At 46.2% G+C, this 13,132-nt stretch overlaps 1 protein-coding gene across 2 annotated transcripts in view; it reads right to left on the reverse strand.

The window, feature by feature from the left end:
* COG3 (component of oligomeric golgi complex 3) overlaps nt 1–13,132 on the reverse strand; it is a 136,500-nt gene that overhangs the window by 121,783 nt on the left and 1,585 nt on the right. Inside the window, exons 1-3 of one of the 2 annotated variants that reach the window (XM_073580278.1) lie at nt 11,240–11,512; nt 8,614–8,760; nt 4,577–4,638 (exon numbers count right to left, since the gene is read on the reverse strand). In XM_073580278.1, coding sequence (XP_073436379.1) covers nt 4,577–4,638; nt 8,614–8,760; nt 11,240–11,395 — 365 coding nt within the window. In that variant the 5' untranslated portion in view covers nt 11,396–11,512. Of the gene's footprint in view, nt 1–4,576; nt 4,639–8,613; nt 8,761–11,239; nt 11,513–13,132 lie in introns of those variants that run through there. The other variant, XM_073580279.1, reaches the window with a different exon arrangement.

Here is a 13,132-nt window from a genome sequence, read left to right on the forward strand (position 1 = left end):
ACCTCGAACCAGGACACGAGGGACTGGGGAGGGAGCAACATGGGGAAAAACCACCTCGACCTCAACCGGGTACCCCTAATAGGGGACCGAGGAGGGAGCCATGCCGGGAGTCTCGCTGGAGACCCACTTTTCTTCATCTGTATTTCCGTGAAAAAAAGGAAAAAAAAAAAACGGAAGAAAAAAGGTGTGCCTCCTTGCGACACTAAGCAAAAACTGGAGAAGGCTGACGCCGTCCAGGGGTGTATACTGCAGAGGAGGAGCCAAAGTTAATCTTTTTCAGATTATGCATAGTGTCGCCTCCTAGTGGACAGCAGCATAACACGCAAGGTTCTGTGTCCCCCAATTAGGCGACAGAGTAACTTACATTTCTTGAGGTTGACAAATTTTTTCCATATTTTTCTCTTTTTAAAATAGACTTAGGACTACGATATTTAGTGGACCTCTTCCATGTGTAAATTTGATCATACTTATAGTCCATACTGTCAAACTTATTCTTTAAGGCCATGATATTCTGCTCCAGTTTAGCAATGCTATTTTTAAGAGCATTATTCAGACCATCAAAATTCACATCAGAAGCAAATTTAGAGACAGACTCTGTGAGCTGGTCTATTTCTTCTTTTAAACTTTTTAATTTGCCTTCTTCCTCTTTGATAATTAACTTCATTAGCTCCAAGGAGCATTTTGAAAGAATCTTGCTCCATTCTGTGAGGAACCCAACCGAAAAACAGTAGGTTTTTTTTTTTTTTTTTTAATTCTGAGCCCTCTTGGGATCGTTTGTTTTTCCACATAGGTATTAACCCCTTAATGTCCAATGACGGACACAGTCCGTCATCAGACATCTCCCTTGCATTGATGAGGGCTCCGGCGCTGAGCCCGCATCAAAGCCGGGACGTCAGCTGTTATGAACAGCTGACATGTGCCTGCAATAGGCGCGAGCGGAATCGCCGTCTGCCCGTGACTATTAACTAGTTAAATCCCGCTGTCAAAGAAGACAGCAGGCATTTAAATAGCATTTCCGGCCGCGGGGCCAGAAATTATGTCATCGCCGACCCCCATCACGTGATTGGTGGTCGGCGTCATGTTGCCTGGACAACCAGAGGCCTATACGGTTGTTCCAGGCATATGGCTTTCAGCGCCACCCGGTGGTCGGCCCTGAAAGCACAGCAGTAAATCTGCTACATATGGGTGATCTGCTCATCGTCCATATGTAGCAGTGCCGATCGGGTTGCGCATGCTTCTAGCCTCCTATGGAGGCTATTGAAGCATGCCAAAAGTAAAAAAAAAATTAAAAAAAATTAAAAGTTCAAATCACCCCCCTTTCGCCCCAATCAAAATAAAACAGTAAAATAAAAAAAAATCCCACATACACATATTAGATATCGCCGCGTTCAGAATCTCCCGATCAATAAAAAAAAAAAGCATAAACCCGATCGCTAAACGGCGTAGCGAGAAAAAAGTTCAAAACGCCAGAATTACGTTTTTTGGTCGCCAAGACATTGCATTAAAATGCAATAACGTGCGATCAAAAGAACATATCTGCACAAAAGTGGTATCATTAAAAACATCAGCACGGCAGGGAAAAAATAAGCCCTCACCCGACCCCAGGTCATGAAAAATGGAGGAGATGCTACGAGTCTCGGAAAACTGCGCAATTTTTTTTTTTTTTTTTTTTTTAACAAACTTTGGAATTTTTTTTCACCACTTAGATAAAAGAGGACATAGACATGTTTTGGTGTCTATGAACTCGTAATGACCTGGAGAATCATAATGGCATGTCAGATTTAGCATCTAGTGAACCTAGCAAAAAAGCCAAACAAAAAACAAGTGTGGGATTGCACTTTTTTGGCAATTTCACCGCACTTGGAATTTTTTTCCCGTTTTCGAGTACACGACATGGTAAAACCAATGGTGTCATTTAAAAGTACAACTCGTCCCGCAAAAAATAAGCCCTCACATGGCCATATAGACGGAAAAATAAAAAAGTTATGGGTCTGGAAAGAAGGGGAGGGAAAAATGAAAATGCAAAACCAAAAATACCCCTGGTCGTTAAGGGGTTAAGGGTGTTTCTATCCCACCAAGTGCGGAGCTCTTGACTGCTGACTTTTTCCAGCCACTCCATTAATGCATTCAATTCAACAGATGTAGATGTATCAAGACTTATATCACCAAAAACCTCTGTAAGCTTAGAATATCTGGATTCCATATTGTCACTTGTTACCACAACCGAACAAAAAAGGAAGGGGAGGGTACAATATTAGTATAAGCCGCTGTTAGAAATGTTCCCATTGCTAATGTTACTGTGGATGAAACTCTTTAAAGGCGTACCATATTCTCAAATATAGGGTTTTTTTTAAAGTTTCTTTTCTTTTTTTTTTTGTAATTTTTTGGAACAGTGTATACTTCATTATATGAATGCAATAATTTTAATAGTGGTTTACTTCATGCATACATTTATATATACCGGGTGAGTCATAAAGGACGGATGTATTTGAAGTGGCTATAACTCACCACCAGGTGGAGGTAGAGATGTGCGGGAGGCGGGGTTATGTTTGTGAGGTGAAAGCATTGTTTTTATTTTAGTTTCAGTTTAAGCTATGGAGCCGTGGACGATAGAACATCGCGTTTTTGCGTACGACAGTTTTGTCAAGAATAATGAGTGTATCACAGCCGTTCAGCGTGAGTTTCGGCGTCATTTCAATATTCACAGAAATCAAGCTGTTCCCGCTCGTAACACTATCCTACGTTGGGTTGAAGCACTCCGTACACGAGGTACACTAATGAACAAACGACCACCGGGGGCTCCACGAACGGCACGTACCCCTGAAAATGTGGAACGCGTCAGGCAAGCCATGCTGCGTAGTCCGAGTCGATCTGCTCGGAAACATTCTTTAGAACTTGCCCTCAGTAATCGTACAGTAAGGCGTATTTTGCATTTAGACCTGCATTTCCACCCCTATAAATTGGCCATTGTGCAACAGTTGGAGCGCGGGGATTACGCAGCGCGACTGAAGTTCGCACATGAGATGGAAGCAATTATTGAGCAAAACGACAACCTTATTTTATTCATGAGTGATGAAGCTCATTTCCATGTCAATGGCATGGTTAATCAGCAGAACTGCCGTTATTGGGCCTATGAAAATCCGAAAGAATTACATGAACGACCGCTGCACAGCCCTAAGGTAACGGTGTGGTGCGCTATGGGCAAATATGGCGTGATCGGTCCGTACTTTTTCGAAGGCGATAATGGCAATACTGTTACCGTGAACTCACAACGTTATATCGCCATGATAAATAACTTCTTTGTTCCTGAGATACGACGGCAACATATCCCCATCTCTAGTGTGTGGTTTCAACAAGATGGGGCAACGGCCCACACAGCCGGAGCAACAATGAACGTTCTTCGCCCTCTCTTCCCTGGTCGCATCATTTCCAGGTTTGGCGATATTAATTGGCCTCCTAGGTCCCCAGACCTGTCCATGTGCGATTATTACTTATGGGGTCACCTCAAATCACGTGTATACAAGCTTAAGCCTCGATCATTACAAGAACTGAAGGAAGCTATTCGAGTGGAAGTTGCCCAAATCGACAGAGTTGTGTTGGAACGTGTTGATGCCAACTTCCAAGAACGCCTTTGGAAATGCATCACTGATAATGGCCACCACATGGCAGATGTTGTTTTCCACACTTGAATTTGTCAAATATTTGTCAGTATACGTAATCAAATCTGTGAATACATTTATATTTAATAAATATTTAACGATTTTATGATTAGTTTTAAAACGTCCGTCCTTTATGACTCACCCGGTATATATGAAGGATAATAATAAATAATAAATATACTGTCTATATTTAAAATATGTGCTATGGTATATGATATTGCATGAATATATAAACAATGTTTGTTTTTTGATATGAAATGTATTCATGTTGAATTAGTTTCTGCACTGCGAGCTCTGTTGCGTGCATTCTGTTAGGTGTAGCTGCTAATTTACTGTGATGTCACAGAAACTCACACCTGTATAAATTACTTCTCTAGTTGTTATTTTGATACATTCTATGACTAAGGGCTGATAGCCAGAAACGAGTAAGGGTGTGTGCACACGCTGCGGTTTTACCTGCGGATTGCTCTGCGGTTTTGCCCTGCGGTTTTTCATCTCCACAATGGAGGAGATGGCAAACCGCAGCGGAATCCGCAGAAAGAATTGACATGCCGGTTTTTAATATCCATAGGATATTATGGTACTGTACACCGCAGCGTGTGCACACACCCTAAGAATGTGACTGTTTTATCCACTTGTGGATATATCTACACGTTTTTATGATGGTGTGAAATAAAGAAGAATTGTTTTTTATTATTCAGCTGTGTGATCCGACAACTTTTATTTTCCTCTCATTGTGATCCGACGAACAGACGGAATTTTTTAGATCGCTGCTGGCAAATTCAAGGCTACCAGGCACATTGACACTGTGAGGCATTCCGGTTTTCCCTGCATTTTTTCTGTGGATCGTGACACTAACTTCATTACGCGCAGATGAGCTGTGTCACAAAGGAAACAAATGTCACATAATACCACACCTGTACTTTGCTCCTTCATCTTGATCCATGTGGGTCTGTAACTGGGCAAACCAAGAAAAGAACTGCAAAAAGAAAAAGCCAAATGTTTAAGTTAAAAACAACAACACACTAATACAGGTTGCAAATAATTGCAAGTTATTCAAGACTGTTGCTCACAAGGAGTTAAGTTAGAGGCGTTCTAGAGTTCTGTTCACTTCCACATCTGGAGGCGAGTGCACCTGAGGACATACAGACCACACAGAGAAGCTAGGACACAAGATGAGCAGGTGTTATGTGGGTGTCGTATTCAACAGAAGCGCTGTCATCATCACCACTCACCTCCTAATATGGAAATCAGCAAATGAACGGCAGCTCCATTCCCACACCTGTCTGCCATCCAGTGGGATATCATGGTTGGATAGAGTAGTGTGTGGCTTATCTCCAATCACCACTACTTAGAGCTCTTCAGCAATGCTAGGCTTGAAAACCATTTGACAAAGCTGTCATCACACTAGCTGTGCATCCATCAAAATTAGCCAAATTCTGGAGGAGACAGATGAGAAGGAAGCTTTAGCCTAGTTATAGTGCTTTTTTCAAAAGCACTATCTTGTAATCCGAACGCTGCTAACTCCTTCATCTTCTTATTATTATTCAGTTGATTTCCGCAATTAATGCGGCCCGAACCGCTACATGCACAGACTCCGTTGAGGTGTCGTTTCGAAGCCAGCGTCCAAGAGTGGTGTGCTAAGTATTTTTCGTGTCAATCGGATTTGTAGTTTTTGCGCAATTTGCGTTTGAAATTTTTTTTTCCGTCATTGGAATGCACTGTCTCAATGCATTTCAATGGGAAAATGTTGCCACAGGGAAAACATGCCCTGAGGCGATTCAAATGGCAGTTAAGCTCATTGATATGCGCAGGCACACCCAGTTACTATGCCAACGACTACGAACTTTTCATGACCCCAGCAGGACACAGTTTCTGCCAGATAATTTCAGCTCTTAGGCTGGGTTCACACGTAGCGGAACTCTCGCGGAAATTACCGCGAGAGTTACGGAATTCCATTACAGGGGAAAATCGCATTTTAAATTCCCGCGATTTTCCCAGGGAAAAACTAGCATTTTGCAAGCGTAATTAGCTTGCAGAATTGCTAGCGTTTTCCAAGCGATCTGTAGCATCGCTTGGAGAACTGATTGACAGGCTGGTGTTTGACGAGTGTGACCAACTTTTTACTACTGAGGCCGCCTATGCAGCATCAGTAGTAAAAGATAAAATGTAAAAAATAAAAAAATGGTGTTATTCTTACCTTCCGACGTCCCGCGCAGCCTTCCCGCCTCTCTCCACGCTCCCGTTCCCAGTAATCCTTTGCGAAAATGCCAGCGATGACGTACGCTCTCGCGGGATCGCGACGTCTCACGGTAATTCGCAATGACGTCGCGCGAATGACTGCGAGACTTCGCGATCCCACGAGAACGGACGCCATAGCGGGCATTTTCGCAAAGGATTACTGGGAACGGGAGCGTGGAGAGAGGCGGGAAGGCTGTGCGGGACGTCGGAAGGTGAGAATAACAATATTTTTTATTTTAAATTCTATTTTTTACAGGGATATGATACCCAAAGCCCGGTGGACAGTCTCCTCTCCTCCGGACCGTGGGTACCATCCGCAATTGTTCTGCTTACTTTTCGCATGGTGTGCACAGCCACATGCGGAAAGTAAGCAGAACAATGCATTCCTATGGGTGCGGGATCGCCGCGATTCCGCAAAATTAAAGAGCATGCTGCGGTTTTTACCACGAAGCGATTCTGCCGCGGTAAAAACCGTAGCATTAGCACAGCATTGCGGAATCCCATAGGAATGTATGGGATGCCTATTTTTCGCGTTTTCGCGTCAAAATTGCGCGGTTAAAACCGCCGCGTAAACGCGAAAAAACGCCACGTGTGAACTCAGCCTTAAAGCGAAACACACAGCACAAATGCAAATCTAGCTTCATCACATGACGCATGCCCCTGGGAGAGAATGTGCGCCAAAGTGGATTTAGAAGTCCAGTGAGCCAAACTAGCTCTTAAAGGGCCGACGCGCCAAATCCAAATCGGAGGCTGAGCCACCCAGGCCACCAAAAACGGACCGAGGGGCCCCGGGCACAAAAAACGGACCCTGAGGGGCCCCGGCCACCAAAAACGGACCCTGAGAGTCAGCCACAGGGCAAAGTGACCCCTGAGAGTCAGCCACAGGGCAAAGTGACCCCTGAGAGGCAGCCACAGGGCAAAGTGACCCCTGAGAGGCAGCCACAGGGCAAAGTGACCCCTGAGAGGCAGCCACAGGGCAAAGTGACCCCTGAGAGGCAGCCACAGGGCAAAGTGACCCCTGAGAGGCAGCCACAGGGCAAAGTGACCCCTGAGAGGCAGCCACAGGGCAAAGTGACCCCTGAGAGGCAGCCACAGGGCAAAGTGACCCCTGAGAGGCAGCCACAGGGCAAAGTGACCCCTGAGAGGCAGCCACAGGGCAAAGTGACCCCTGAGAGGCACCCACAGGGCAAAGTGACCCCTGAGAGGCACCCACAGGGCAAAGTGACCCCTGAGAGGCACCCACAGGGCAAAGTGACCCCTGAGAGGCACCTACAGTTAAAACAGATCCTGAGTTGAAAGTCTTGCAGGGGCAGCAGGCAAGTCTCTCTTAAAGGGGCAGCATTTCAAAGCACTATCTGTACTTCCTTCAGGAAATACACATCTAGTTCTTCTTATTATTCAGTTGATTTCCGCAATTAATGCGGCCCGAACCGCTACATGCACAGACTCCGTTGAGGCGTCTTTCCAAGCCAGCGTCCACGAGTGGTGTGCTAAGTATTTTTCGTGTCGATCGGATTTGTAGTTTTTGCGCAATTAGCGTTTGAAAAAAAATGTTCCCGTCATTGGAATGCATTGTCTCAATGCATTTCAATGGGAAAATTTTGCTATAGGAATAGATTGGGCAGTCGTGAGGCGATTCAAATGGCAGTTAAGCTCATTGATATGCGCAGGCAGACCCAGTTACTATGCCAACGCCTACGAACTTTACATGATCCCACCAGGACACAGTTTCTGCCAGCTCTTAAAGTGAAACCCAAAGCACAAATGCAAATCTGATCGACCCTGGCCTCCAAACCGGGCCCCGGCCGCAAAACCAGGCCCCGGGGGGCCCCGGCCGCAAAATCGGACCCTGAGGGATCCTGGCCACCAGTTCAAGCACTGAGAAGCTCAGGCCACCGAATCGGATCCTGAGGGGCCCCACCCACCAAATCAGACCCTGAGGCCAAAGTGGCCCCTGAGAGGCACCCACAATTAAAACGGATCCTGAGTTGAAAGTCTTGCAAGGGCAGCAGGCAAGTCTCTCTTAAAGGGGCAGCCTGGGTACCATTTCAAAGCACTATCTGTACTTCCTTCAGGAAATACACATCTAGTTTACCATGTGTCACGCATCCATGGTGATCCCTAGTGAAGCCTTTGAATTATATACTTTACTTAAACTTGCTGTAAAACCTCACGGACCAACGGGCGGTTTTGCTGCTCAATACTCAGCTACATGGCACACTACGGCGCTGCAGATGACACGTGATCCCAGCCTTATAGTGGAGGCTGTTTTCTCTACCCCAATCTAGGAAATCTCAATCTCTACTGACACAGTGCAGCTAAGGGGTCACACATGCCAGCTGCTTAGAAGTACCAATTTGGTTATGCAGGTGACAAGGGGTTTCAAGACCGCCGAGACAGAGAGGCCCTTCTGTGACCACCGAGACGCCCTTCTGTGACCGCCGTGACCGAGACAGGCTGAGAGGGTCATGCTGTTACTGCCCACTGATAAAGATGGGGATAGAGGATAATTAAACTGTGATCTTTAGTAGATAAGGTGTCAACTGAGACTAAAGAGTAGGTGGGGGTTGAGATATGCGGTGACGAGTATATGGATTTTACTGTATTTGAGAGCTACTACTAGGAGGACTGTAGCTAGTGGGAAAATCGGGTCCTACTCTGGGTAACCACTCTTTACTACTAGATTTTCAGTAGTAATCATCATCTAACATACTTGCTGTGCAGTTTCAATTCGATCATCCTCCATTCCAAGTGCGGAGAATCCTTGCTGTAAGATGCCTTCTGTAGACTCTGGAACAGCTCCGGATAGACTTACAGTCAGTGATGTGGAGGACAAGCTGCATAAGTCTTCTATGGGGAGCTGAAAAAGGTTACAAGAAAAAGTTACATTTATAAAATCTGTTCACTGTTGGAAGCAATATAACTGTTTACCAAGAAATAGATTATGTAAAAGTTGAGCATAAGATATATAAATTATTTGCCCTAAATATTTAATATATTGCATTACTTTTATAGTATAGATTAGGTCAGCCACAATTCTGCACACCAAGACACAGCAGCGAGATGTAAATGATGACGCAGTTACGAAGCCGCGAGAGATAACTATTCAGGATAGGTACCTGAGGAAGGCAGCATGTAGTAGGAAGGTCACAATGCCCTGGCCGCCACACAATAATATGGCTCAACTGCAGTGCTGTGTCAATATTAGGGTAGGTTCGTAAAAGTCATCTATATACAATCCACTCTTTACAGCAGCAGTTTTTAATCATTTACAGGACCATTTACAGTTTCCTATGTTACAGAATTGCAATATATCTAAAAATCAGATGCTGCACTGCGGATCCTTACGGCATCCAGTTTTTTTTTTGTTTTGTTTTTTTTTTTAAACACACCCATAGACTTGTATGTGCGAGTCTCATCCGATTTACAGAAGAAACTAAACTAGTGCATGCTGCGATTTTTTCCATACGTAGATACAGTGAGTAAAAAAAACAAAAGCACTCATCTGCAATGCCTCATTGAGTAACACTGGTCCCAGTATTTTCCATGTGATGTCCGTTTTTCTTTTTTTACAGACAGCACTCAGATCAACATTACGGTGGTGTGAACGAGTCATTTATTTGTGTACGACCAACAAAGACATCAGGGAAGCTGCCTGTTGTCTGCAGATGATTGCACTTTCATCACCAGCCATATGAGTAGGCATTTAACGACATGTGTGAATCTACCGCAATGTCTCATTCCTTAGGGTGATCTAGAGATGTTCTCAAGCTGTGGTAATCATACCACGGAGGGTACATTAGGGAGTACTTGAATGTCCGTCATGTAATACTGCTCAGATAGATTCCCATGGATTTGATGCACATAGTGACATCAGCAGCATAAACAGACTTGCCGCGCGTTTCAAATCTGCAGCTCCGATCAATTCACACTGAGGATTTATTCTGCACTGTGTGTTAGTAAAGTTTCATTCACAATGTCATGTAATCTACTGAATATATGCCTGCAGGAACAAATCCCTTACCCCTGGGCACAAGCTGCAATTTGTTTTAGGAAAAAAAGCTTTACTCACTCTCCGCAGGTCCAGTGTCAAGTCCCCACCACTGCTGCTGGTGTCGGTCATTGTTTGCAGCGCTGACGTCATGTCAACAGAATATCATCATCAGTGAGTCAAGCAGCTATACCAGATTCGACAACACGAGATAATGAGCTCACCGATTTGCTGCCATGTTGTCAACGAGGCGTCAGCGATGCAAGCAGTAGTAGACACCAGAATCAGAGGCAGAGACTCAGTGCTGGACCTGGAGAGAGTGAGTAAAGCGCAGTTCAAAACAAACTGAAGCTGGGGAGAGATATTCTCCATAATCAGAAAACCCCTTTACGATACATCTACATCAGACTGAATAAATTGATACCGAACAAGCTGCAGATCAGACACAAATAAAAGCAACACTGCAGCATTTTAGACATGATTTCTTAAAGGGGATGTGCACTTAACTGTTATTAATGGCCTGTCCTCCGGCTGGGTCGTCAATATCTGATCAGTAGTGATCTGACCCTCCCCCCAATCAGCAGTTACCAGCTCTGGACATACACAGTGTACTGAGAAGAACAGCAAGGCCCCACACACTATGCTATATGCTGGTTATCAGCTCCTACATAAATGGATGGATCTGCATCTGAGAGCGGCCGCTAGGGCGACACGGGCCGTGCTGCTCAGCTCCATACACGGTTTACGTCCAGAGCTGGTAACCGCTGATCTGAGGGGGTGATCACACCGATCTGTCATTGATTAGCCATCCTGAGGACATCAGGGTCATTGTGGAGGACAATCTAAGCCACTGTGCTGTTACTATCTACAGCAGACAATCTGCCATGTCACAGTCCTAGGAGGACGCCCCTGAATAAGCCAAGTGTGAGTCTGTGATTGGGGCAGACCCCCTGCTCTCACCTGCAGGAGCCATGCCTGGCTATGGGGCAGACCCCCTGCTCTCACCTGCAGGAGTCATGCCTGGCTATGGGGCAGACCCCCTGCTCTCACCTGTAGGAGACATGCCTGGCTATGGGGCAGACCCCCTGCTCTCACCTGCAGGAGCCATGCCTGGCTATGGGGCAGACCCCCTGCTCTCACCTGTAGGAGACATGCCTGGCTATGGGGCAGACCCCCTGCTCTCACCTGCAGGAGCCATGCCTGGCTATGGGGCAGACCCCCTGCTCTCACCTGTAGGAGACATGCCTGGCTATGGGGCCAACCCTGGGCTGTAGGGCCTTCCTGGCACAAGTAGGAGAGGCACTGTCCTGCGGAGAGGACCCCACAAGCTGTCATCTCTATCACTCACCTCTGCGGGGATTGGTAGCTCCTCAGCCGCTGCCTTCAGCTCTAGGACGGAGTCTGTCTGTCTCTCTGTCAGTGGCGCCAGCGGCTCCGACCGCCGGTCCCACAATGTCAGCCTCTCCCGAGCTTCCAGCTCCTCTGCAACGGCCGCCGCCATCATCCTCACCACCTTCTAGACGGGCAGCCACAGCAGGAGGTTCTGTCAGATCCGCTTCCGGGATCCTGAAACTAGGCAACCCTGCCGAGGGGCGTGGCCACATGACCCGGAAAAGGTTACAGTGCATTAACTACGCCCACTACATCTGCTGCAAGGGACGTGGAGAGCCAATAGCAGCGCGTGCCTCCTACAGGGCTGCTGACGTCACGGCTTCCACGCTGTCAGTAGAGGCGGAGTCTGAAGGGTTTGGTAGAGGCTGCCGGAAATGTGCGGAGCAGGCAGTGCGCACTGTGCGCAGGACAGAGCCGGAGTGGACGGCACCCGGCTGTAATGAGACCGTCTGTGCGGACTTAAAGGGGTTTTCTGCCTTAAGAAAGCTGGACCCCCCAAACTCCTTCATACACCTAACATAGCAAAAGAGCAGGTACTCGCGGTCTCTGCCGAAGCTTTCGTCTCATTGTTATGGCTGTAATAGTGACGATACTTTGACCGCTGCAGCCAATCACTGAGCTCAGCCCACATCTACACACATAAGAGCACTGTCAGACCAGGGGGAAGATGAGAAGCCGCCAGCGACCGTCCTAGGACCACTGGTCTTATGAAGAGCGGTGGTCCCGACATCCCAGACGGTGTCTGATCCTGGCAGCGTTTTTATCTGACATTCCCTTCATCTACCTTTTATTAAAGGGGTTGTCCAGCGAAAGCCAGTTATTAACCGTCTGTGGGCTAGATGTAACTTAGGCCTGTTTCACACTTGAGTCTTTTGACGTCAGTTCAGTTGCTATAACATTAGGAGTGGCAAAATCTACAGTTTGGTACATCCTGAGAAAGAAAGAAAGCACTGGTGAACTCATCAATGCAAAAAGACCTGAGCGCCCACGGAAGACAACAGTGGTGGATGATTGCAGAATAGTCTCCATGGTGAAGAGAAACCCCTTCACAACAGCCAACCAAGTGAACAACACTCTCCAGGAGGTAGGCGTATCAATATCCAAATCTACCATAAAAAGAAGACTGCATGAAAGTAAATACAGAGGGTTCACTGCATGGTGCAAGCCACTCATAAGCAACAAGAATCAAAAGGCTAGACTGGACTTTGCTAAAAAAAAAATCTATAAAAGCCAACAGAGTTCTGGAAGAACATTCTTTGGACAGATGAAACCAAGATCAACCTCTACCAGAATGATGGAAAGAGAAAAGTATTGTGAAGGCGTGGTACAGCTCATGATCCAAAGCATACCACATCATCTGTAAAACACGGCGGAGGCAGTGTGATGGCTTTGGCATGCATGGCTGCCAGTGGCACTGGGTCACTACATAGTAACATAGTTACTGAAGGAAGACCTTATGTCCATCTAGCTCAGCCTATTTTTAGTGCAGCTGTTCTGCATTGTTGATCCTGGGGAAGGCAAAAAACCCACAGAGTAGAAGCCAATTTTCTCCATAGGGAAAAAAATTCCTTCCCGTAAGCTGGGTCAGCCATCTACCTATAATATTCTGTTATTCGTAACCTTCTATACTGTTACAAGAAAAGAATCCATTCCTTTCATAAATTCATTCAGTGAGTTGGCCATCACCACTTCCTCAGGAAGAGAATTCCAGAGCCTCACTGCTCTTACTGTGAAGAACCCTCTTCTATGCTGGGGCAGAAATTGTCTTTCCTCCAAACGAAGAGAATGCCCCCTTGTTCTTGTCACAGTCCTTGGTACAAACAGTTCATTGGAGAGATCTCGGTATTGC

The sequence above is a fragment of the Dendrobates tinctorius genome, unplaced genomic scaffold, assembly GCF_039654945.1.
Source record: "Dendrobates tinctorius isolate UK_male_01 unplaced genomic scaffold, ASM3965494v1 ptg000064l, whole genome shotgun sequence".
NCBI lineage: Eukaryota > Metazoa > Chordata > Amphibia > Anura > Dendrobatidae > Dendrobates > Dendrobates tinctorius.